Source organism: Microcaecilia unicolor, chromosome 3 (genome assembly GCF_901765095.1).
Source record: "Microcaecilia unicolor chromosome 3, aMicUni1.1, whole genome shotgun sequence".
Taxonomy (NCBI): domain Eukaryota; kingdom Metazoa; phylum Chordata; class Amphibia; order Gymnophiona; family Siphonopidae; genus Microcaecilia; species Microcaecilia unicolor.
In genome coordinates, this window is record NC_044033.1 from 176,225,411 (window position 1) to 176,249,550 (window position 24,140).

The 24,140-nt window shown below is 44.9% G+C and overlaps 1 protein-coding gene across 1 annotated transcript; it reads right to left on the reverse strand.

Moving 5' to 3' along the window:
- Positions 1 to 1,700: 1,700 nt before the first annotated feature.
- On the reverse strand, positions 1,701 to 23,292 carry GLI1 (GLI family zinc finger 1). The gene is made up of 7 exons (XM_030196629.1): positions 23,201 to 23,292; positions 22,796 to 22,938; positions 19,119 to 19,268; positions 18,694 to 18,858; positions 17,017 to 17,283; positions 9,134 to 9,413; positions 1,701 to 5,778 (listed from the first exon to the last, which is right to left on the reverse strand). Exons 2-7 carry the CDS (start codon positions 22,913 to 22,915, stop codon positions 3,284 to 3,286), a joined length of 3,477 nt encoding a protein of 1,158 aa, XP_030052489.1. The 5' UTR covers positions 22,916 to 22,938; positions 23,201 to 23,292; the 3' UTR covers positions 1,701 to 3,283.
- Between the last annotated feature and the right edge of the window lie 848 nt (positions 23,293 to 24,140).

Sequence of the window (24,140 nt, forward strand, 5' to 3'; positions counted from 1 at the left end):
TAAACGGCAGAAAAGATAAGTAACCCTCACAGAAACATTATCATTATATGGATTAGAGGTAGCTAAGGGTTATATTGATAGAGGAGGTTTTTTAGCCAGTGATGATCAGGTAGTGCTCCCTAAGGCTGGACTCAACAAAAGAGTATTTACCTGTGTTTGAGGCTTTTCCTCCTATAAACTAAACTAGACACCACATTACAAGTGTAGTAGAGGTCACTTTGCATGACCCCTTTACCACAAACATTTGGAACCCTCTGGACCCTCACTATCGTCAGCATGTTCCTGGCAGCAGGACTATACCATCCTAATGCTGTGAGGAGGTGCAATTTATTTGCTACAACTTTCCCATCTGAGCTTGTTGTAATAGCTCTGTCTGTGGAGTGTAGTTATCAATGTAGGCTACTGTTAAGATGTGTTATTTTACCACTAACTCATGCTATTTTAACACAGGTCCCGTTTTAAGAAATGAGACCTAGTTACTAATAACTGGGGTTAACAGGAAAATAACACATCTTAATGGTAGCTCACGTTGATAACTTCCTTTCTCAATTAAACAAAAAAGAAATGTCTCTAGAAATGGAAATCACTGGGGCAATGAAGCCATTGTGACATCACTGATGAGGCTGGCTCTTAGGCACTGGTGGAACGAGGCATTGTGACATCACAATATCAGCTCTTGTTACCTCTCTTCGCATTAACACCCCTGTTTACTAAGCCGCAAAGGCAGCTGCCACGCGGCAATGCTGACACAGCCCATGCAAAGTAAATGGGTTCTGTTGGCATTAGTGCACACCAGCCGCTAGCACGGCTTAGTAAACAGTGGGAAAGAGAGGAAGTTATTACATGGGCTACTGTTTCAAGACATGTTACTTTTATCAGTGAGACCTAGTTACTCATAACTTGGGCTTAACAGTAAAATAACACATCTTAACAGTAGCCCATGTTGATAACTTTTCCCTTAATAAATGAAAAAAGAAATTTGTCTCTAGAAATGGAAATCACTGCTGTATGTAATAAAAGTGAGCCAAGTATAGGACAATGAAGTCATTGTGACATCACTGATGAGGTTGGCTCTTAGGCATTAGTGGAATGAGGCATTATGACATCACAATATCAACTCTTGTCACCAGAAACTAGAACTCTTCACACTAAGGGGGAAAGTTATCAACTTGTGCTATTTTAGCACAGGTTCCATTGTATGCAATGAGACCTAGTTACAAATACCTGGGATTAGTAAAATAGCACTTCTTAAAGGCAGCCCATGTTGATAATTCCCCCTCCCCCCTTGAATCTTTATAAGCCAGTGATCTCTAGTGTTAGCTGTGGTGGTGGTTCTAGTCATCTTGAAAGAGACTAATGCTAGCTCCGTAAGTCACTGTTTAAGCCTGTTATTTTTGTCTTGTGAAGACCAGCGGTGCTGTACGTTTTGCTGACTGCTGCTGGGGTTATGCCCGAAAATTCAATGCCAAGCCATATCTGGGCTTCAGCATTGAATTTCCGAAGCTAGCTACACCATAGCCGTTTAAGTGTGAAATTCAGCACTTAACTGGCTATAGGGCACCGTATAAAGTTAGGACTGATTTTAATGCCGTCCTGTTTATATGGTGACGTTGGCTGGTAAAGTGCTGAATATTGGCACTTAACTAACCAAGTGCCAACTCTGCCCCCCCCCCCCCCAGAATGCACCCAAAATAGCTGGTTAATCAGTCATTTTCAGAGGCTTTAACTGGTTAGGTGCTGCTGAAAATGAACAGTTAACTCCAAACGGGTGATTTAACTGGCCAGGAGCCATTTTTGGCCAGTTAAATTGCTTTGAATATTGACCGTCCTGTTATTTGGAAAAAGGAGATCACAGATACAGATGAAAAAATGGTGTGAAACAGTATTTAATTGATGGTATACAACTATGGGAAATGGTATCAGCACAAAAGAGGAAGTTGCAATCCATAGAACATAGTGGCAAAGAACAACAATGAATCGAAGAGGTTAAAATAAAACACACTTTGATTAAAACTGCCCAATGTGGCCACGTTTGACCTATGGCAGGCTGCTTCAGGGGCAGAGACTAATGAAGAATTTGAGGGCAAGGAATGCTGGCACCATCCACGGCATTCCTTCTAGTGAATTGTCTTCCTGAATTCCTTCCCGTGAACAGTCTTCCCTATTAGTCACTGTTCCTGAAGCAGCCTTAATGCCACATTGGGCAATTTTAATAAAAAATGTGTTTTATTTTAACCAATCCATTGCTGTTTTTTTGCAACTATGGAAAATGTCAACCTCACATTTGCACAAGTTTGGAGTAAAGATTAATTGGAGCACTTCACAAAAGACAGTGTGTGTTATTGGTGAGACTGGATGAGACACTTTGAGCCTTGAAAGGAAATCCCTTTCTTCTTTCGACTCATTTCTGGAGATAAGACTGCATACAACTGTGAGGTAGAGGACTGGGCAAAAGACATTTTTTTATGCATATCCATTGGACTTATAGAAGTGTCTCCCACAGAGAGGATTACACACACCTCCTCACTAAAATTTTGCAAACTCTGAGGTCTCATCACGAATTAACACTTCTATCCTGAATGCCTTTCTGCCTCAGTGATCTCCTTCCCACCCAAAACATATAAACCCTAACTGCCCCCTTTCCAACAGAAATACAGAAACATAAACTTTTATTTTTACAAAACAATTTACACACTTATTGTTGTTGTTCAGTAAAATATATGCCAGCTCTTGAACTCTGGGGCTGTAGAAGAGAGAGATAAATATTGCTGTAATTATTCAGCTCCTTCCCTGAAGCAGTGAGCACCCTATTTGTTAACAGACTGTTTACAAGAGCCTTTGAAGGCAAAAGCATCAAGTAGAACAAAAGATGGATAATGAGGTAGCAAGAAAACTGATCCATGCTTAGCTTTATGAATCACCGAGGCACAAAAAGTCATTTCATGCAGGAGGACCAAGTGTCCCTTCCAAATCTGATTGAAAGGTGACACAGAAAACTGCAAACTCCCTGGCTCGGTTTCTCACTTTTTCCTCTTTTTCTACATGCTCCCTCATGCTCTCATTGATCCTTTTCTCCAGCTGAACTGTAAACACCTGATTTTCCTCTCAGAATAACCAACAGCAGCATCTCAACGGTCTGTAATTGGAAATGGCACTTTATGAGAAAATAGCTTTCGATGGTCACTTGGGGAGGAGTTCTGCTGTTTGCTGAGCCTTTCACCAGAAAGTGAGCTGCAGTTCCATAAGAAACAGGTTGTTGCATCTCCACCAGATCCTTTCAGCCTCAAGAAATGGAGTTCAGAAACTTGTTCTCGCCAGCCAGCGAGTTCAACATGGTAGTCATGTCCCCAATTGCCATGTTTGTGACCCCTGACTGAAGCATGACAGAAGAGGTCCGAGGTGTATCCAGACAAGAGGATGTTTGGGGAGCGATCTGGTGGATAACTGGACTGAGATCTCTCGGGACTAAGGAGGAAGGCTCTGGTTCATCAATGATAGCTGCAAAGTCTATGCGAGTGTTTTCTAAGTCCAAAGAGTCCAGAGAGTTTGATACCTGACCAGTCTGTGAGTAAAACACTGAGTTTGGCTTTAAGGGATTCAATTTTGGGCTGAATTGTGCCTGTTGCTGACTTTCACAGCTGACAGGATCATGGTCTGTGGGGGCTCCAAGCTTGTGAGTCATGGCTTTCCCATGATGCATGTGGATTTGGCCAGAATAATACATCAGAGCACTGCTGTCAGAGGTTTCTGGTTGCAATGGAATTGGTGGAAGACGGGCCAGGGCTCGGGGGCTGATATCTGAGGCCTGATAAGACGGGCTCCGTTGTGGAGGGCTCCCCATATAGGCTGACAAGCTGCTCATACTGTTTTGTCTGCTTAAGGGCTTAGGGCCACCAGGAGGATGAGGGACTATATCATGGTTGAAGCACTGCACACCTGGGCTCTGCATTGCTTTGCCATTTTGGCTATCCTGGCAAACGGGGCTGAGCAGATGACTTTGTGGTGACTTGGTTGGATAATGAATGTATTTGGGACTCATGTGTGGCTGAGAATGGGCATTAAGTACTGGTTGGGAATGGCCTGTGCCCACACTCTCCCCATGTAAACCCATCAGGGATTCATTCTTCTGCTGCTCTTCCCACATCAGCGCTTGCTGTGACTGAACATAGTTTCTAACCATCATCTCCTTGACTTGGACCATTGGCGTTTGAGGTCTCCTGCCATGAGGACTCATACCAGGGTTTAGCCCCATATTGAAACATGAGCCTTGTTGGCTGTCTGACAGGCGCTGATATTCACAGCTTGTGTCACCTGGTGCTATAGCCATTGAATTTGATTGGGTGAAACTGTGCTGCTGCTGTACTGCACATGGCTTCATATTTTGACATGTTGCTGCAGACACCATCGACTGCTGGAATTGTAGTTCAGGTTTAATGGGCATCTGGTTGGTGTAATTCAATTGCTGGTTATTCCTATACATGCCTGGTTGGCTTGATCCATTCTGGGCTACGGCATTTGGTTTAGCATGTTGGGATGAGCTGGGAGTCAGATATTGGCATTGGGTTTCCTGCACTGAGTTTGATGGCATTGTTGGCTGATTTGGACTTTGATGTGCTGTCATATCAACATTTCCAGAGCTGGCTTCCTGCCATTGACCTGACATGTTGACATGATTGTTTATGTGCCGCAGGCTCTGGAACGGTTGACAGGATGTATTCATTTGGCACTGGTTTAGGTTGAAATCTGGTGGGACCAACCCGTGGTCCACCCCTATGTGGTTGTCTTGACTGACCTGCATGTTACCCATAGCCCTGTGTCCACTGCCATAGACATTTTGGTTCTGTGTGTCCATCCCCTGAGGTTGGCAGCTGTAGTTTAAGTGGTCATTGGCAGAAATCTGGCTATTTCCTGAGTAGCTTATATATTGCTCAAACTCACTGGGCAGTATCTCATTGGCTTCGTTGGCATTGCTGCTTCTATCTGTGCAAACAGATTCCAAAAAGACATTTTCTTTGATGCTAGGAGGACGAGGTGAAAACATACGCCTCTGAATATTGACATCAGAACCCCCAAACTGATGTGGTATGCCAGCCATAGGCCTGCCCATTGTTGAAGTATTGATATTAGCCAAACTTCTGAAACGTTGCACTTTGGGTATAGTCTGAGGGTCCATGCCTGGTCTTGCCGGGTCACTGGCTCTCCTTAGTCCTGCTCCTGGTGCTAGGTGAGGGTGGATGATGCCAGTGCCATAACTCTGGTACGCATTAGCAGTGCATCTTCTCTGAGGGCTGTTTGATAGGAATGGTGGCACACCAGGACCAGTATAATCAGAAGGAAAATCCATTCGTGCACTGATGCCCATCTTCTCCATGTTTGGCAATGGTGTTGGAGGAGGCCCACCAGTTGCAGCAGCATATTTGGCCTTCAATCTATACTGTTGTGCTGGTGTAAAGTTGGCCATTCCAGGAAGGCCACTACAATGACTGGCCTCACTGGATCTCCGGGATGCATCTGGAGAAATGGGATCATAGGTGTCTGTAGCATTCATACTGTTAGGGAGAGCTCCCAGGTCCCCTGGGCTCTGGTTGGGGAGATATGGAGAGACTACTGAGGACCTTCGGCTGACTGTGTAAGCTGAGCTCATAGTGCTAGTGGTGCTGTTGCGTCGGTCACTCAGCTGGTTCATGGACATCAGGTTATTGGAGGACAACTCCAAGAGCCGGCGGTTGGGGACCATCACTGGTTGGCCACAAACACCTGATACGTCTCCTTGAGGACCTGAAAGTTACAGGAATTGAGATTTTAGACTGGGTGCAAATGGATAAACCATTCTGTACAATTAAGTCTTTATTTTTCAAAGTACCTGGGCTTTCACTCACAGAGCAGATGTCAATATCATTATAAGTATGACACTGACATGCTGCTGTATTTCATTTTAAACACAGTAACAGCCGGAAAGAACCAGTTGACCCATTGTTTTCCTTGCTGGTTTTCAATCACTTTGATGAGGTGATCATGTAAATTTCTATCATTATGACACTGGTTAATCCCAAATATCTTTTACTCACCTTATCAACCTTGTTCTTTCCAATACCTTTTGTAAGTGTCCCAAGTATGTTAAAAATTATGGTAGCGTATTACAGGCCTTGTTGTCTTTGGTTCTTACAAATCAAACACCCATGCCCCCTCCCATGTCTTACCACCAGGCTGTGTAATAATCCAAACAGCCACAGCAACTAGTGAGGCTTTGCTGAAACATCCAACCAGCTTCTGCTCATTGATGTTAGGGCTGTAACCATGGTTGATCCATGTAGGTTACTTCAATCTTCTTGGAAGCTGAATACTGTTTATCTCTATTGTTAGGATTGTAAACATGGCCACTCACTCTGTGCAGGTTATGCCAGCCTACCTGGTAACCTAATACAGTCATAGCACTATTATCTTCTCACTGGCTTGTATTCTTCCCTTTTTGACTCTCAGTTACCTGCTACCTACCCTTACCACTGTGCTCCAAGTCTATCCTAAGCATGTTGAAATTCTCTTATGATTTTGAATACCAGCACTTCAGCCAGCAGCTGTTCCAGGTATCTAACTACCCTCTCAATAAAAGTGATTTGTCATATTACTTATTAACCTTCCTCCATCCATAGCGTGTAGTGGAGGAGTAACCTAGTGGTTATAAAGGGAATGTGATTTGATCTACCACCTTCTGTGGCTACAATCAAAATGATTTATATGCAGGTACTTATTTTGTACCTGGGGCAAAGGAGGGTTAAGTCACTTTCCCAGAATCAGAAGGAGCTGCAGTGGGAATCAGACCTGGTTCTCGGGCTACTACTGCACTAATCATTAGGATACTCCTCCACTCCAAATATAGAGCACAGGGCTCTTGAGATCTTGGGCAAGTCACTTAACCCTCCATTGCCTCAGGTACAAACCTAGAGTGTGAGCCCTCCAGGGATAGAAAAAATACTTACTCTAGCTGAATGTAACTTCCCTTGAGCAACTACTTAAAAAAAAGGTGTGAGCTAAATTCAAATAAATAAATTATATTGTGATCACTTGCCATTCAATTCCCTTTACTGTGGAAAATATCAGTTTCTAGCATATTCTCCTATCCCTTTTTTACTTCAGACAGTATTGTGGCTACCACATTAGTTCATTTATGTATGAAGAAAGAAAGGACAATAAATACATTGTAAGTGATCCTTTTGAACTAATTTAACATGCCTGCTACTAGCTTCTGAGAGTGTTCTTGATCTGGTGAAGGGAGAATAATGCTCTGAAGCTAGTCACAGAAAAACGAGTCTTTAAAAAGATATTGTGGTCTTCACCTTCTATGTTGACCTTTATTTCTACAATACGCCTAGCCAGTACGTATTAGGGGCCTTAAACCTCATCTGTAGGGTTTGTTACAGGCCTTGCATCATTTTAGTAGCTCTTTTCTGAATATTGCTGTCTTCTCAATACTCTTATAAATGGACGGCCTTCAGAACATAATGCAGCACTTAAGGTGTATGCTTGAATAAAGACTAGATAAGATTACTGCAATGCCCTTTTAATTTGTGTGCTGAAAATATATATTATGACCTTGCAACTGATTCAAATTGCAACAGCGTGGCCGTGGTTCTCTAATCCTAGCATTGGCTTCACATTGTGTATTAGTTTAAAATTCTCTGCCTTGATTTTAAGTCATTGCATAATCTAGGAGTTGGAAAAACTGGCAGCTTATGTACCATGTTGTTATAGGAACATGAGAATAGTCATACTGGGTCAGACCAATGATCCATCTAGCCCTGTATCCTGCTTCCAGCAGTGACCAATCCAGGTCACAAGTACCTTGCAGAAACCCAATTAGTAGCACTATTCCATGCTACCAATCCCAGGGCAAGCAGTGGCTTCCCCATGTCTATCTCAATAACAGACTATGAACTTTTCCTCCAGCAATTTGTTGAATCCTTTTTTAAACCCAGATACGCTAACCACTGTTACCACACCCGTGTCATGCTGGTCAGAGTGGCATAGGACTGAGGGGAATATTGGCATGTCACATCACAGGTCACATTTTTTATTTTATTTAATTTTATTTATTAGGATTTATTTACCGCCTTTTTGAAGGAATTCACTCAAGGCGGTGTACAGTAAGAATAAATCAAACATGAGCAATAGACAATTACAGCAGTAAAAATATTCAAATAACAATACAAAGTATGGCATGGTATAAACACAATCTAAATTACGGGAACCACTGGTTTAAATTCTATTTCTTAATACTCTTGCCAGTTGGTACATAAGTATTTTCTTCCCAGCTTGTGTTACTGCCAGGTTAGCGCAAGAGCCCTTACTGCCACCTCGATGGGTGGTGGTAAGTGCTCTCCCTCACATGGCCGCATGGTAAGAGGAATCTTACTGCATGACCACGGCTATTTTCAGCCTTTTTTACCTGCTGAGATAAAAATGGCCACAGCATATGGCAAAAACAGCCTCCACCACTAGTGCAGGGCCCTTTTTGCCAAAGCTTAGTAAAAGGACACCATTGTGAGAAAGCAGAAAAACACAAGAACTGCATTTGGCAAGAGGAATGATGGTAGGTGCCAGGGTGATAGTCATTACTGAGGACATAGGGTGACGAATGATAGGACACAGAGTAATGGTTATTACTGGGGGTGTAGGTGACATGGAGTGAGGAGTAACAGGAGGGGGCAGGCAGGGTGATGGTTATCACTAGGGGTTAGCGGATATGGGGTGAGGAATGATAGGGGGCAGGGTGATGGTTATTACCGGGGTTGTAGGGGACATTGGGTGAGGAGTGATAGGAGAGGGCAGGGTGATGGTTATTACTGGGGGTGTAGAGGATATGGGGTGAGGAATGATAGGAAGAGACAGGGTGATAGTCACTACTGGGGATATAGAAGATACAGGGTAAGGAATGATAGGGGGGGGGGCAAGGTGATGGTTATTATCGGGGGTGTAGGGGACATGGGGTGAGCAGTGATAGGAGGGGCTAGGGTAATGGTTATTATTGGGGGCATAGAAAATATAGGATGAGAAATGATAGAAGGAGTCAGTACTGGAGTACTGGAGATGTAGAGACCATGAGGTGAGGAATGATAGGACAGGTTGCATGCCTTACCATTGCAATGAATGGAGGGCAGTTTGATGGCCTTGTTGACAGTAGGCTTCTGCATCTGCTTTAGTCTGTCTATCCTCAGATTCTCTAGTTTTTTCAGTGCAGACAGCCCTGAGCTGTTTATGGACTCCACTGATGGCAGGTCTTCCAGGGTGGAGAGGTCCTCAAAACTTCCACAGGCATTGACATTCATTTCTACACCACTGTCATTATTGTTGGTGCTCCCAAGGGGTGAACGCTCACTGCTGCAGGAAGACTGGCCACCAGGACTGGCCTGCGATTTCTGGATACAAATAGATGGAAAGAGTCAAGTTGTTGACTAATGGTAAGGCATGCACAAAAATGAGACCAGTTTTTATGTAACTTGAGCATGAAACCAAGCTGAGCACAGGAGGTTTCAGGGCTCCTCAGTGGTTGCAGATCAGGAAGGAGGGAACAACTCCCCTAGAAGTTAGAGTGGGGAGATCCCCAAGATTTTGAAGAGCAGAGATAGTTGTTCAGCACATACTGAAGACCACCTGATAGGTCTCTCTTCTATGGTGCTACTCATGGCTTGCCAACACTTACAAAATGGAAGTGATGTCAGGAGTAGAGCTAAGGTTTGTATTTAGATGTTGTTCGTGCCATTTCATTGACAGTTCAAGTATTTCCCTGAGAGTGTACATTCTAACTTTGAACCTGAGATAGTGGAGGGTGAAGTGACTTACAAACAGCATCAATAGGATTTAAACTCTGGCTTCCATGGGTCTCAGCTCATTGTCTTAACCAGTTGGTTGCTCCTCTTCAGTGTTATATGGAGTGCTTCAAAGTGTGGAGCCTTAGGCAATAACCCAGATTTCTATCCCCTCTCCAGTATATAACAAGAACTAGGAAACTTACACCGAGTCAGTGAAACATCTTTGCCACTAGATCTTTGTGTAACTTTGAGACCAATATTCAAATGATTTGTCCAGTCAACTTAGGGAGTTAACCAGACAAATCCTCACTTTTCAAAATGTAACCAGTTAAAAGGAGGAGGGACAAAGAGGCATGCTAGGAGTGTGGTTCTAATTTAATAGAATAACACCAATTTCCAGCACTATCCAAGTAATCAGTTAAGTTTGATCAGGGCAAATAATTGCTCTAATGTTACCTTGATAAACATATCCACTTAACTTTAACCAAGTATATTGAAAGCTGATGAATTAACGGTAATCTTTTTGAACATCCCAGTTAAAATTAACTGGATATACCCCGCTGAACATTGGCCCTTTGTGGGTGATGGAGTTAATAAACAGTGAGGAATATCAAACGAAAACAGATCTCATAAGCAAAATAGAGGGAAAAAGTGATACTCTGCAATCACAAATCAACAATAATGAACTATAACGGTATAGGTGACACACCAGTCCAATAAATCCACTGTGTGAAAATTTTCAGTGCAGTATCCCTTGGAGTCTATATAAGATGTGGCAAGTTGCATGCACATTAAATTGGGTATGTTTCCAATTTATGCATGCATCTTAATTGACTAACGAGCCAATCGGTAGTGATGATTGGCCGATAACAACCAATTATCAGCACTAATTGGCAATAATTTGAATTTCCATGCCATTTTTTTAGGTGTATTCTAAAAATAGGCATGTGTAAAATCTATCGCATGTGGTTGAAAAAGGAGCACTGCCATGGGAAGAGTGTGGGCGTGTTGGGGGCATTCCACAAATTTATGCGCATGGTGATAGAATTCAGGGGAACGCACCTACATTTAGGAGCGACATTTAGGAGCGACATTTACACCAAGTTTTCAGTGGAATAAATCACTGTGCCAAAATGTAGGCATGTCCCCCGGCCCTATGCGCTATTCTATAAACCACACCTAACTTTAGCCGCATTATACAGTGTCCTATAATTTTTAGCTATAAGCTATAAAGTTCTATTTATTTTATTTATTTTTATTTTTGTTACATTTGTACCCCACGCTTTCCCACTCATGGCAGGCTCAATGCGGCTTACATATTGTATACAGGTACTTATTTGTACCTGGGGCAATGGAGGGTTAAGTGACTTGCCCAGAGTCACAAGGAGCTGCCTGTGCTTGAAGTGGGAATTGAACTCAGTTCCTCAGTTCCCCAGGACCAAAGTCCACCACCCTAACCATTAGGCCACTCCAGGTATGCTGCATTATTTACTATTCCCCTTCTCTCTTTTCCTACCAGCCACATGCAGGAATTTCTGGCTGGTCACTGTTGCTAAGGCAACTCAGATACCTGGTATATCCTGTTACAAAAGTAATTTATTGAGAAGAGGTATGGCAAAGACACCAATTGCAAGCCTCCAGCACATATGAAAGACCCAATTACAAGTCTCCAGCATACATACAACACCTATGATTGGTCCAGGGTAGAGGAGAGGTGGATGCTCACCACAGCCTATAAAACCACGCTGCAGATAAAGAAACTCTGAAAAACTAGGCATGTTTCAGATCCGTCCAAATGGCTCTCCCTCCCTTCGTGGAAACTAAATCCCTATGTCTAAGAACTTTTCTTTCATTCTCTTCTTTCTCTCTGTTCTGTGACCTTTGTATGAGGAACAAACTCTCCTTCCTTCTTTTTCTCTTCTTTATATAATTAGTCTAATTACTTATAATTACCAGAGGTACTGATGTTAGATTTTGTAAGTTTGTTATAACTTGAAACTGATGTCTGATGCTGTGCTGGTGGGTGAGTAATTAAAGACTTTTAATTCTCTGATTCCTGTACGATTTTTCTATAATATTTTATATTTCATAAGTTGTTTAGAGAATAGCCAACCAAATGCGCAGCCTAGTATAACAGGGAAACGCTAAGCACTATTTTTGGACATGCCTAATTTTCAGACGCCATTTACAGAATCTGGCTCTATATAGATAGTGCTGCTGAAAATTCCCTGCAACTGCTCCAAATACTGTCAATATAGGGCAGTGATTTTCACTATTTTTGAAACAGGGGCCACAATGATTAAAAAAAAAACTTTAACAGGGAGAGCCATGGCCAGTGCCCTATAAAGCAGATGGTGATAAATAGGAGGGGGGGGGGGGGGGGGGTTCTGCCCATCTCCAATGATGTATCCAGTCCAGCACCCAGATTCCATTATAGATTGGTAGCATAATGCAGTATGGAGAGGAGTAACCTAGTGGTTAGTGCAGTGGACTTTGATCCTGGGGAACTGAGTTCAGTTCCCACTGCAGCTCCTAGTGACTCTGGGCAAGCCACTTAACCCTCCATTGCCCCTGGTACAAAATAAGTACCTGAATATATGTAAACTGCTTTGAATGTAGTTGCAAAAACCTCAGAAAGGCGGTATATCAAGTCCCATTTCCCTTTCCCTATTGGCGCAACTTATATATACACGCCCACAGATACACCAGCCCTAGACCTGGCTAACAGCGGGCACCCAAATGCGGCAGGGTGCCTGCAACTTACAGTATTCTGTAAGAGGGAGCCTCACTCATATCCCACTCATGCTGTGTCCATACTCCGTGCATTTACATGCTACGCACCTTATGCACACCCTTACAGAAGAGTGCTTAGGTGCCCTGCTGGCACTTTCATGGGTAAGTGTGCACTTACGCACATAAGTGCTAATATTTTGTATCCTAATGCCAACTTTAGGGCTAGATTCTATATATGGTATCTAAAAAATTGGCGCTGAAACATACCTGCATAAACGTATTCTATAAGCTGCGCCTAAAGTTCAGCATGGTTTACAGAATATCCGCTTAAGCAGAGAGTCGCACATAAACTTAGTAGCGGCCATTTGCTCCGACGAAAACATGGTGCAGATGCCCGTGTCTGAAACTTATGTGCGGAGCACCATTATTCTGTAATTACGCATGTAATTGAAACTTGAGAAAGAGTATGCCACAAATATAATTGTTCTTAATAATACGAGCCTCAGCTGCCCCAGGATAAGTCATAGATGGGGTGCACTCTCATTGGCTCACTGGCAAGTTGTAAAAACCATAGTGGGAAACAACTCCCTGAAGGGAGAAAAAAAACACTATTGGGGAAAAAAAAAACAACTGTCAGTAACAGTGGTGTAGCTAAGTGAGGCCACGGGGGCCTGGCCCCCCCAGCTGGGCTCCTGGTTGGTTGGCGAGGGTCCCCAATCCCTGCCAGATGAAGACTTTGTCCAGTGTTGGTCTGCGGTGCCCCTGCCATATTGCCTGCCCTGCTCTCTCTTTCCCTTTCGTCGGGCACGCTCCTTTTAGTGAAACTGAGGTCAGTGTTCAATTCTGGTCGCCGCACCTCAAAATAGACATAGTGGAATTGGAAAAGGAGCAGAGAAGGGCGACAAAGATGATACAGGGGATGGGACGACTTCCCTATCAGGATAGGCTGAAGAGGCTGGGGCTGTTCAGCTTGGAGAAAAGGCGGCTGAGGGGAGATATGATAGAGGTCTATAAGGTAATGAGTGGAATGGAACGGGTCGATGTGGAGAGTCTGTTTACGCTTTCCAAAAATACTAGGACAAGGGGGCATGCGATGACGCTGCAGTGTGGTAAATTTAAAACGAATCGGAGGAAATGTTTCTTCAGTCAACGCGTAGTTAAACTCTGGAATTCGCTGCCGGAAAAGGTGGTTAAGGCTGTTAACTTAGTGGACTTCAAAAAAGGGTTGGACGGCTTCCTGGAGGATAAAGCCATAGAATGTTATTGAATGGATGAGGGAATAATACAGTATTTCTAGGATGGGCGGGACAAATTGCTTGTTCTTTTGGCCGCTGTTGGTGACAGTAGTAGTAGTAGGGTGCTGGGCTCGATGGACCCTTGGTCTGTCCCAGATGCTTATGTACTTATGTACTTAAAACAAGCAGAAGTATCCCCCTGGCAACAACCAGAAAATAATGTCCAGAAAAGAAAAGCAGGTGGCAGACCAATTGTATATCCAAACAGTGGGTTTATTAAAACAATATAAGTAAAACAGACATTTTGTTTGTCCATTTTGACATACTACATTTTGCTTTGACGGTTTTCATTGCATCATTACATCTGTTATTGATGCTGTTACCTTTGATGTCTTAGCCTTGCTTTATTATCATCACTGGCTGAGAGAACTTGACTCCTGAGGCAGGTGCTACAGGCACCAAAACGCAGAACTGTGTCGAGTCTGTTGAGTCTGTTTTACTTATATTGTTTCAATAGACCCACTGTTTGGATATACAATTGGTCTGCCCCCTGCTTTTTCTTTTGCGGACACTTTTTATGTTTATTAGTGTTTCATATACCGTACAGGTCAGAGCAGTGTACAATCAATAAAACATGAGACAATAAAAGAAAGGATTGCCATCCAATGATAGGAAAGTATGTCCACATTCACACTTTATACAACATCTACCCAATTACAAAAAAAGAAAACAAGATCTCGAACAGACATCTCCAGGATGCCAAAGGTTAGCTGAAAATAATGAGTTTCAAGTAAAGACTTAAATCTAACAATCGATGGTTCAATGTGAAGGGAAGGTGACAAGCCATTCCAGAAAAGAAAGCCGAATTTCTGGTTGGTTCATAGTGAGCTTGTTTAGGAGATGGCAAAACTAAACGGTTGGGTCTAGAAACCATAAAGAATATAGATAAGGGACTGTAAAAGTAAAGAGACAGGATGGAATGCTCAAGTTGTAGGCCTTATGAGCTAAACAACGAATTTTGAACTGAATGCGGTATTGAATAAGAAGCCAATGTAGACCTTGTAGAAGAGGAGTTACCGAATCATATCTATGGGCCCCACAGACGATGCAAGTAGTCATATTCTGTAAAGTTTACAGGTGTTTAAGATGCTGTTTGTTAACTCCTGCATACACCGAGTTACTGTAATCTATCCTTGAAATCAAGAAAGTAAGAGTGTGTAAGGTGGAAAGTCTAATAATCCTCTGCAAGAATGAATAATACACATGGGCCCCTTTTACCAAGCTGTGGCATAAGGGGGCCGGCGCTGGCGTTGACGCGTGATTTACACATGCGCCGAGGCCCCCTTTTACCACAGCTGGTAAAAGGGAAGTCTCACTTTCCTACAGGAAATGGCCGTACGGCAATTAAAGCACTTGCCGCGTGATTATTTCAGGGAGGAGCCCTTACCGCCACCCATTGAGGTGGCGGTAAGGGCTCCCGTGTTAACCTGGCGGTAATCACTGCCCGATTATCGCTGGGTACACTCTGGCATTACAAAAATAGATACATTTTTGTAGCACTGGAAATGACAGCGTGCTAGCGGTGGGAAGTACCACCGAGCTGCTGCAGTAGCCCGGCAGTACTTCGTGTATAGCGAACGGTAAGCCCCCATTGGGCTTACCGCCGCTTAGTAAAAGAAGCCCAGAACCAGGAATCCTGCTTCAAGGACTTTGGAGACTTCTTTATCAAATGATAGTGCAGAATCAAAATTTATTCCAAGATAACAAAAAGAAGTCACTGGAACAATAAGCCTATCCAGTGGCGTACCAAGGGGTGGGGGGGGGGGCGGTCCGCCCCGGGTGCACGCCGCTGGGGGGGTGCCGCGCGCCGGTCAGCGTCGTTGGTTTCCATGCTCCCTCTGCCCCGGAACAGAACCTGTTCCGGGGCAGAGGGAGCATGGAAACCAACGACGCTGACTGGCGCGCGGCACCCCCCCCAGTGGAGTGCACCCAGGGGGCTTCTTTCGTCGGGGTGGGGTCGCGCTGCACGGGGGGGGCGCTGCACCCGGGGGAGGCGGGGCGCATTGGCGATCCGCCCCAGGTGTCAGCGCCCCTCGGAACGCCACTGGGCCTATCAAACAATACTGGAATCTGAGATGGATAAGAATGCTGCAAGTGGTCTCCAGTTTGATCCTTGAGTTCTGTCTTCTGCTCTGTGGGTTGACTGGAACTGGGGAGGCTTTGGAGGGAGAGTTAACATTTCTCAAGGGAAAAGGAGATGCAGCCGTTGCTTAAGGGTGATACCCAATGGCCAGATTCAGGATCAAGGATTGCCAAATGGAGAACTGATACAAGACCCCTTCCCCAGGATTCTCACTGACATATCAGGCTAGACATGTGGAAGAGAATAGAAAACTGAGAAAACATTCCCTGGGTAGTTGCAAATGAAGTCTGTCTATGTCTTGGTTTTCACTGAGCTGAAGACCAAAAAAGCAGGAGAAGGAAACTGCTGGGTCAAGAAAAAGAATTTAGGGTGATGTTTATCACACGTGTCTTTATAATTTTATGAGCATCCCTGTTCACTGTTGTGGCTCGCTATCACTTGGTTTTTCTAACTAATATAGAAGTCCAGGGACCAGAAATACTCTGAAAGGCCAAGCAAACAAAGATGAGATCCTGCCCTTTAAAATTTGGATATATGGGGCAATGATATACATTCATTGTATCCAAAAGCATGTAGTAGGATTTTGAATATTTGCACTTAAATGGATGAGTGAGGCAGTTTGCTGGCTGCGGTACTGAGAGAATTGCCAGGTCCTCTGGGGAAGGGAAGAAAGGGTGGGAAATTTACACTATAAGGTTGGGATCCTTTTGGGCATGTAAGAAAACAAACAGTTCTGTAGGTTGCCAGATGATATTTGGAGGGAGGGGGACAACTGGCTGTTCAGCAGTAGAGGTTGGGTTATGTTTGTGAGTTCTACCTGGTTGTTCAATAAAGATACTTTGGATTTGTATCTGTCAATAAAAATCATTTAAATGTCATGCTTTCTAAGGTCTGGTTTGGGTAAAAAGCATTATAAAAAATCTAATGGATGGGAATTCAGTTACCAAATACTATAATTGCAATGCTGAAGATTTTAGCATTGAGGACCAAACACAACCTTGACTGAAGGAGAACTAAGGGAAAGGGAGAACAAAGGAGAAAATTAGGGGAAAAAGAGACTGTCTATATATTGCTTCCTCCCCTGCTCCAGGTCACTCACCAAAGTTATGTCAGGCACCATCAGTCTTCCCTCTTCCTTTCTTCCCTCTCGAGAGCAGCTTCTGTCCGTCTCTTGCTGGAGCTCTCCACTCGGACCTCCCAAGGATCTGGCACTCTCAGGACCACTCGGGGCCCTTAAGAGGCTGTCTCCTCGGTGCTTTTTGGTGATGTGAGCCTCTGGGCCATGTACTGTCTTCACATGTTTGCGCAGGGAGCTGGGGTCTGTGTAACGCTTTGTGCAGCCGGGAATCTTGCAGATGTACGGTTTCTATCACAGAGCCAGTGAGAAGACAAGAGAAACAAACAAAATGGAAATTTGCTTCAGTTACCATGGCCTCAACTGTGCTGCACCTTTCAGTATTATTCTGGCTTCTAATGTGCTATGGCTTCACCTGTCACATAATTCGGCTCTGTTTATCACCTTTACTTGACCCCTGCCTCCTACTAATTACTACTAAGAATGATTAGTGCTACAGAAGGCAAAGTTTGTCTGCAGTGAATATGGACTCAAGAGCCTGTAATACTAGGGTGGGCTGCGTCTGGAAGCAGGTGAGTGGGGGATCCATGAGAGTGTAGTATTAAGGGAGACCCAGTTTGGCTGCAATGAATAAGGGGCCTAGGAGTATGTACTAATGGGAAGGGTTCAGCTTGGGAGCAGCTGGGTGCGGGACCCATGAGGGTAAAATATTGGCAAGACCAGCCTGGAGGCAGTGACTGTGGGAAACAAGAGGCTATCGTATTGGAGAAGAAAGGATCTCAGCTGTGGGGCAGTGGTTGTAGTACTGAGGAGAGCTGAGACTTAAAGTTCAGTGAAAATGGGGCCTAACAGGATGTAACAATAGGAAGGGCTCAGCTTGTTAAGCAATACGAGTCCAATGATCAGAAGCTCTGCAGTGTTCCAAACAGGCTCTAAAATTTGCACCAGAACAGCGTGGGGCAATAATGCCCCTATGATCAGAGCTAATAGCTTTGAAGGAGGAGGGAGTGCTATTCCCAACACCACCATTTAAGGTATGGGGGTAGGAGTTGGGGGCTGCTAGAGCACCAGGGCAGGTGGCGGGTGAGGGTAGGGTTGGCCACTGGGCTACCAGAGATTTCTTTTTGCTGTTGGGGGGGGGGGAGTCTATGGGGGGCTGGGACATCCACTGGACCTCTAGTTCCCCCATGCCTCGTGGTCAGGAAGGGCGGGTCCAGCCGGACCTCCAGCCCCCCCCCCCCCCCCATGTCTGGGGGTGGGGGATGAAGAAGGCCATTGGGCCACCAGGGAAAACTATCTGGGAGCCTCCTGGACAGGGCTCCTCATTCCTCCCCAATGCTCCACAAACCCTAATGCCAGCTCTGAGCTTGTGTAGGGTTTGCCACGGGAGCAGTGCCAATGGTTGGTGTGCTGCCCCCTGAGCATTGGGGAGGAATAGTAAATTACCTGTTTAGCATACATTTGCATGCTACTTGTGGTCAGAGCCCGCAAGCGTGTTGTTTCACTCGCTCACCAGCTCTGATCGGGAGCAAACACAGGTGCTAGTGTGGTGCTAAAGGCCTCTAGCACCTGCGTTCACTTCTGATCATCAGCACATAAATGCAGGACTCAAGAGGGTGTAATACTGAATGCAACTCAACTTAGGGTAGTTAATGTGGGAGAGATCGTGACCTTTTTGCCCTCCCTCCCATTCCTCTGTACCTCATTGGAGTGGGTCCGGTTCTGATGCTTTGCCCGGTCTGAAGCATTAGAGAACGCTTTGTTACAACCCTCCTGCTCACACACATATGGTTTCTCCCCCGTGTGAGACCTCAGGTGCGTTTTCAGATTTTCAAGTCGGGAGTACGCCTTGTTGCAACCTTCAAACTGAAAAGAGAACAGCCAGAAGTGAAAGGCTCGAAGTGGATATCTATTGTTAAGACGGGCAGCGCTAGAGCTGTGGCATTCCATTCTGAATTCAAAAAGCTCCGTTAGCGTACACAGACATGTAGAACCACTGAGGAATGGCAATTATTTCTCCAGTACTTTCTCCCTTCCTTCAAATCACAACACACCATAGAGGCCCAAAGCAGAAAGCAGACCTGGACTGCAGAGGCACCATCCACCCCCGGGCAGGTCTCACTCACCGTACACTTGTGGGGCTTCTCTCCTGTGTGTCGCCTCATGTGCACCACTAGCATATACTGTGCCTTGAAGGGCCTTTGCTCACGGGAACACTCCTGCCAGTGACACACAAACTCCTTCTTCTCCCCATGGATGTGTTCATTGTTAATATGCTGCACAAATGAAGCAGAGGTAGAATGCATCACAGACTTTCATAAGTACATAAGTATTGTCATACTGGGACAGACCAAGGTCCCTCATGTCCAGCATCCTGTTTCCAACAGTGGCCAATCCAGTTCACAGATACCTGGCAAGATCCCAAAAAAGTACAAAACGTTTTATGCTGCTTATCCCAGAAATAAGCAGTGGATTATCCCCAAGTCCATTTTAATAATGGTCTATGGACTTTTCCTTTAGTAAGCTGTCCAAACCTTTTTAAAACCCTGCTAAGCTAACCTCCTTTACCACATTCTCTGGCAACGAATTCCAGAGTTTAATTAGTGACCTGCACCCAGTAACACAATCAGAAAGGTGTAGGGTAAACCACAAGGAAGGTGTGAAGGAATAGCCTAATGGTTAGTGAAGTGTGCTGAGAACCAAATCCCCTTCCTTGATGCTTTAATGGCATATTTGGATATATTTGGATAACCTGCACAGAACAGCAGGTGAACCCAAAATATCAGTAAAAATTAGCATAATGCACTTCTAAAAAATAAAAAAATAAAAAGACATGGGGGAGGGCAGGGAACCTGCTTGGAATGAGAACTGCAGCTCTACACACCCTACTGGGCAGACCAGATGGGCATTTTTGGTCTTTATCTGCTGTCATTTACTATAGCGTTAATTTCAAAGGAATATATCCAGTTAATATTCAGATGGCAGTCAATGGGTTTTAAATGCTGACCACCATGGGCAGAATTAGGCCCCGATATTGACTGCTGGACACTGACATTCATATCAGCAGCTGACTGGGGTGTGTCAGGCTCCTGGTTTTTATGTGGGTCCTGACCGATATGTCAGTCAGGAACCCCATAAGCCACTTATGTGGGTTTCAGCTGAATATCAACTGGGGCTCGTATAAATCCTGTGCTCATATAACTCCTACTACTACTTAACATTTCTAGAGCGCTACTAGGGTTACGCAGCGCTCTACAGTTTAACAAAGAAGGACAGACCCTGCTCAAAACAGCTTACCATCTAAAGGACGAAATGTCAAGTTGGGGTAGTCTAGATTTCCTGCGTAGAGGTATAGTGGTTAGGTGCCGAAGGCGACATTGATACAGGTGGGCTTTGAGTAAGGATTTGAAGATGGGCAGGGAGGGGGCCTGGCGTATGGGCTCAGGGAGGTTTATTCCAAGCATGGGGTGAGGCGAGGCAGAAAGGGCGGAGCCTGGAGTTGGCGGTGGTGGAGAAGGGTACTGAAAGGAGGATTGTCTTGAGAGCGAAGGTTACGGGTAGGAACTTAAGGGGAGCTGAGGGTAGAGAGGTAAGGAGGGGCTGCAGAATGAGTGCATTTGTAGGTTAGTAGGAGAAGCTTAAACTGTATGCGGTACCTGATCGGGAGCCAGTGAAGTGACTTGAGGAGAGGGGTGATATGAGTATATCGGTCCAGGCGGAAGATAAGACGTGCAGCCGAATTCTGAACGGACTGAAGGGGGGATAGATGGCTAAGTGGGAGGCCAGTGAGGAGTAGGTTGCAGTAGTCGAGGCGAGAGGTAATGAGAGAGTGAATGAGAGTTCGGGTGGTGTGCTCAGAGAGGAAAGGGTGAATTTTGCTAATGTATAGAGGAAGAAGCGACAGGTCTTGGCTATCTGCTGGATATGCGCAGAGAAGGAGAGGGAGGAGTCGAAGATGACTCTGAGGTTGCGGGCAGATGAGACGGGGATGATGGGGGTGTTATCAACGAAATAGAGAGTGGAGGGAGAGGAGAAGTGGGTTTGGGTGGGAAGACAATAAGCTCGGTCTTGGCCATGTTCAGTTTCAGGTGGCGGTTGGACATCCAGGCAGCAATGTCGGATAAAACAGGCCAATACTTTGGCCTCGGGTTTCCGCAGTGATGTCTGGTGTGGAGAGATAAAGCTGGATGTTGTCAGCATAAAGATGATATTGTAATCCATGAGATGAGATCAGGGAGACCAGGGAAGAGGTGTAGATTGAGAAGAAAAGGGGTCCAAGGACAGATCCCTGAGGAACTCCAACAGAGAGCGGGATGGGGGTGGAGGAAGAACCATGAGAATGTACTCTGAAAGTACGGTGGGAGAGGTAAGAGGAGAAACCAGGAGAGGACAGAGCCCTGGACCCAAATGTGGACAGTGTGGCAAGAAGTAAGTTGTGATTGACAGTGTCAAAAGCAGCGGATAGGTTGAGGAGGATGAGGATGGAGTAGTGACTTTGGATTGGCAAGGAACAGGTCATTGCAGGCTTTAGATAGTGCCGTTTCTGTCGAGTGTAGGGGGCGAAAGCCGGATTGAAGCGGATCGAGGATGGCCTGACATGTAAACTCCTGACATGTAAACACCCGTGTACAGGGCAGAGTTTGGGTGAAGCATGAGCAGAGTTCATAGCTATGTACATAAGTTATAAAATACACCAATTGTATCCCAGATGGGCCCCCTCTATACAACGCTGGCGATTGCTGTTTTTTCAAATGTGAATAGAGCACCAAGGGGTCCATTCCTATGACAGTCCCTTGGGGCGTAAGGTTCCATGAAGAATGGGAACACTTTGGTTGGCTTTGCCCTTGCGGGCACGTAGCTGTTTACTGAATTCTTTAAACTTATGCCTGTATTGTGCCAGGATATGTGATTGGATGAGAATAGTGTGCACGAGCAAGGGGAAGGCGGAGAATGGGATTGGTGGTTGAAGGGAATTCTATGGTGAGTGTTGAACCGATTTCTGTTACATATGGAAAGAGTGTTTTTTAACTGTTTCTTGTTTATTTCAAGTGGAATAAAAAAGATTTACACATAAAATACACCAATCTACTTCAATAACCTAGGTTTGGACACTTATGCCAGTTCCAGAGCAGATGTAACTGTCTGTGCCTGCAAGATAAGCACGATGCCTTCTGCTTACAGGGGACAGTCAGTGAAACTGTATGGAAATACTTTTAAAACAAATAGGAGGAAATATTTTTTTTCACTCCAACGAATAGTTAAGCTTGGGACTCATTGCTGGAGGACGTGGTAACAGCAGTTAGCTTATCTGGGTTTTAAAAAAGTTTGGATAAGTTCCTGGAGGACAAGTCCGTAGTCTGTTATTGAGATGGACCTGGGGAGGCCACTGCTTGCCCTGGGATTGGTAGCATGAAATGTTGCTACTAATTGGGTTTCTGCCATTTACTCGTGTGACCTGGATTGGCCACTGTTGGAAGCCGGGTACTGGGCTAGACGGACTATTGGTCTGACTATTCTAGTATTTTCTAAGATACATAGGTGCCATGTTTCTTCACAAAATAGTTCCCAAGTAGGCTTCTATTTGCCCTCTTAAACAGGGGCCCTGCTGTAAAATTACCCTCCACTGGCAGCAAGCACTTTTTACAGATATTCAGCACCACTGCCTATTTGGATAGCGGCACTGAATACATGTATTTTTTTTTAAACACTATGACTGACACCTTGATCACATATGCTTCAATGCACGAAGTGTCTTTAGTGTTTCCACCACCCTAAGTCCTAGATGTGTGTTACAGGAACTTACATGCACCAGCTGCTCCTGCGTGTCGAAACTCCTTGGTGCAGCCTTCCCAATGGCAGTTGGTTTCATACACGGCTTCCATCTCCTGTTTTCCATCTTCCTTTTCCAGGTCATCCCGACCATCCAGGAGCCCCAGAAAGAGGATCCTAATGTAGACATTTTAAAGTACTGAATGGCATCTGATAAGGTGACTGCGTGATTGTAGACTGATTCAGCCCTGAGTTTGTCCTCATTTTACCTACAGATTTGTAGATCCTGCTGTCCTTAGAGAAACTGGAAGAGTAAGTCCATAGATACTTGGACTGGCTCAGCCTCTCCCCACTGACAAATTGGGATTGTGAGGCTAGACCGTCTCACACTGCTGAACCACAAGGGGAATACGGGGATTTTCAGTAGGGGTTACTCTACCTGGGTGCCTGTAGATACTGGGCTGGAGATGTCTCCTTCAGATCCCTCCTCAAATCCTTTCCTGTTGAGAGACTCTAGAATGCCATTCCTGATGGGCTCAGACTTCAGCTGCCAGTAACAAGAGAGAAAGTGAGATCCTATTCAAATCCAGTTCACACATGCACAGATACACCCTGTATGTTAGATACATATATGAATTCTAGATTTTTAGCTATGAGACCTTACATTTGTTACAAAACACCAGATTGGTTCAGACATGATCACATGACTGAAAGAAAACAGCATATAGTGTTTATTCCTAAAGGTGCACCAGCTGGCATGCCTGATTCTGTACAGCTATCTTCCCTCTGCTGAACAGTGGATTCATTTCAGATTGTGATGGCTTTCACTTTAACCAATTAAGTATATTTAAAGGTCTCCTTGCCAGGGTCAGCCTGTGCTACTAGGCGGACTAAGTGTCCACCTTTGGTGGCAGCATTTGGGGGCTGGCAGCGTAGCAGCTATCCCTTCCTCCCTTTTCCCTGCTGCTGCCTTCACTTTTTTCTGTGCCAAAGGACAAGTGGATTCAGTGCCAGCACAATCTTTAACCACATGTTCATGCTCAACAGCTGCTGTGTCCCACTCTTGTGTTGTCGGGGGGTGGGTTTCAACAGTGCTTGAACTCAGGCCTGTGGTTAAAGACTCTGCTTTGACACTGGATCTGCTTGTCCCTTCAGCCATGGAAGAGGGAGAGTAGTGGGGGGCAGCACCATGGCAACAGTGCAAGTCTGGCGAACAAAGAAGAGGAGGAGAAGCTGAACAGTGGACACAGGGGAAGGGAGTAGGAAAGGGGAGATGCTGACTACATGGGGAAAGGTAGGGAGAGGAAGTAGAGATGTTAAACTATGGAGGGGAAGTATGGAGAGAAAGGGGAGATACTGGATTATGGGTGGGTAGGGAG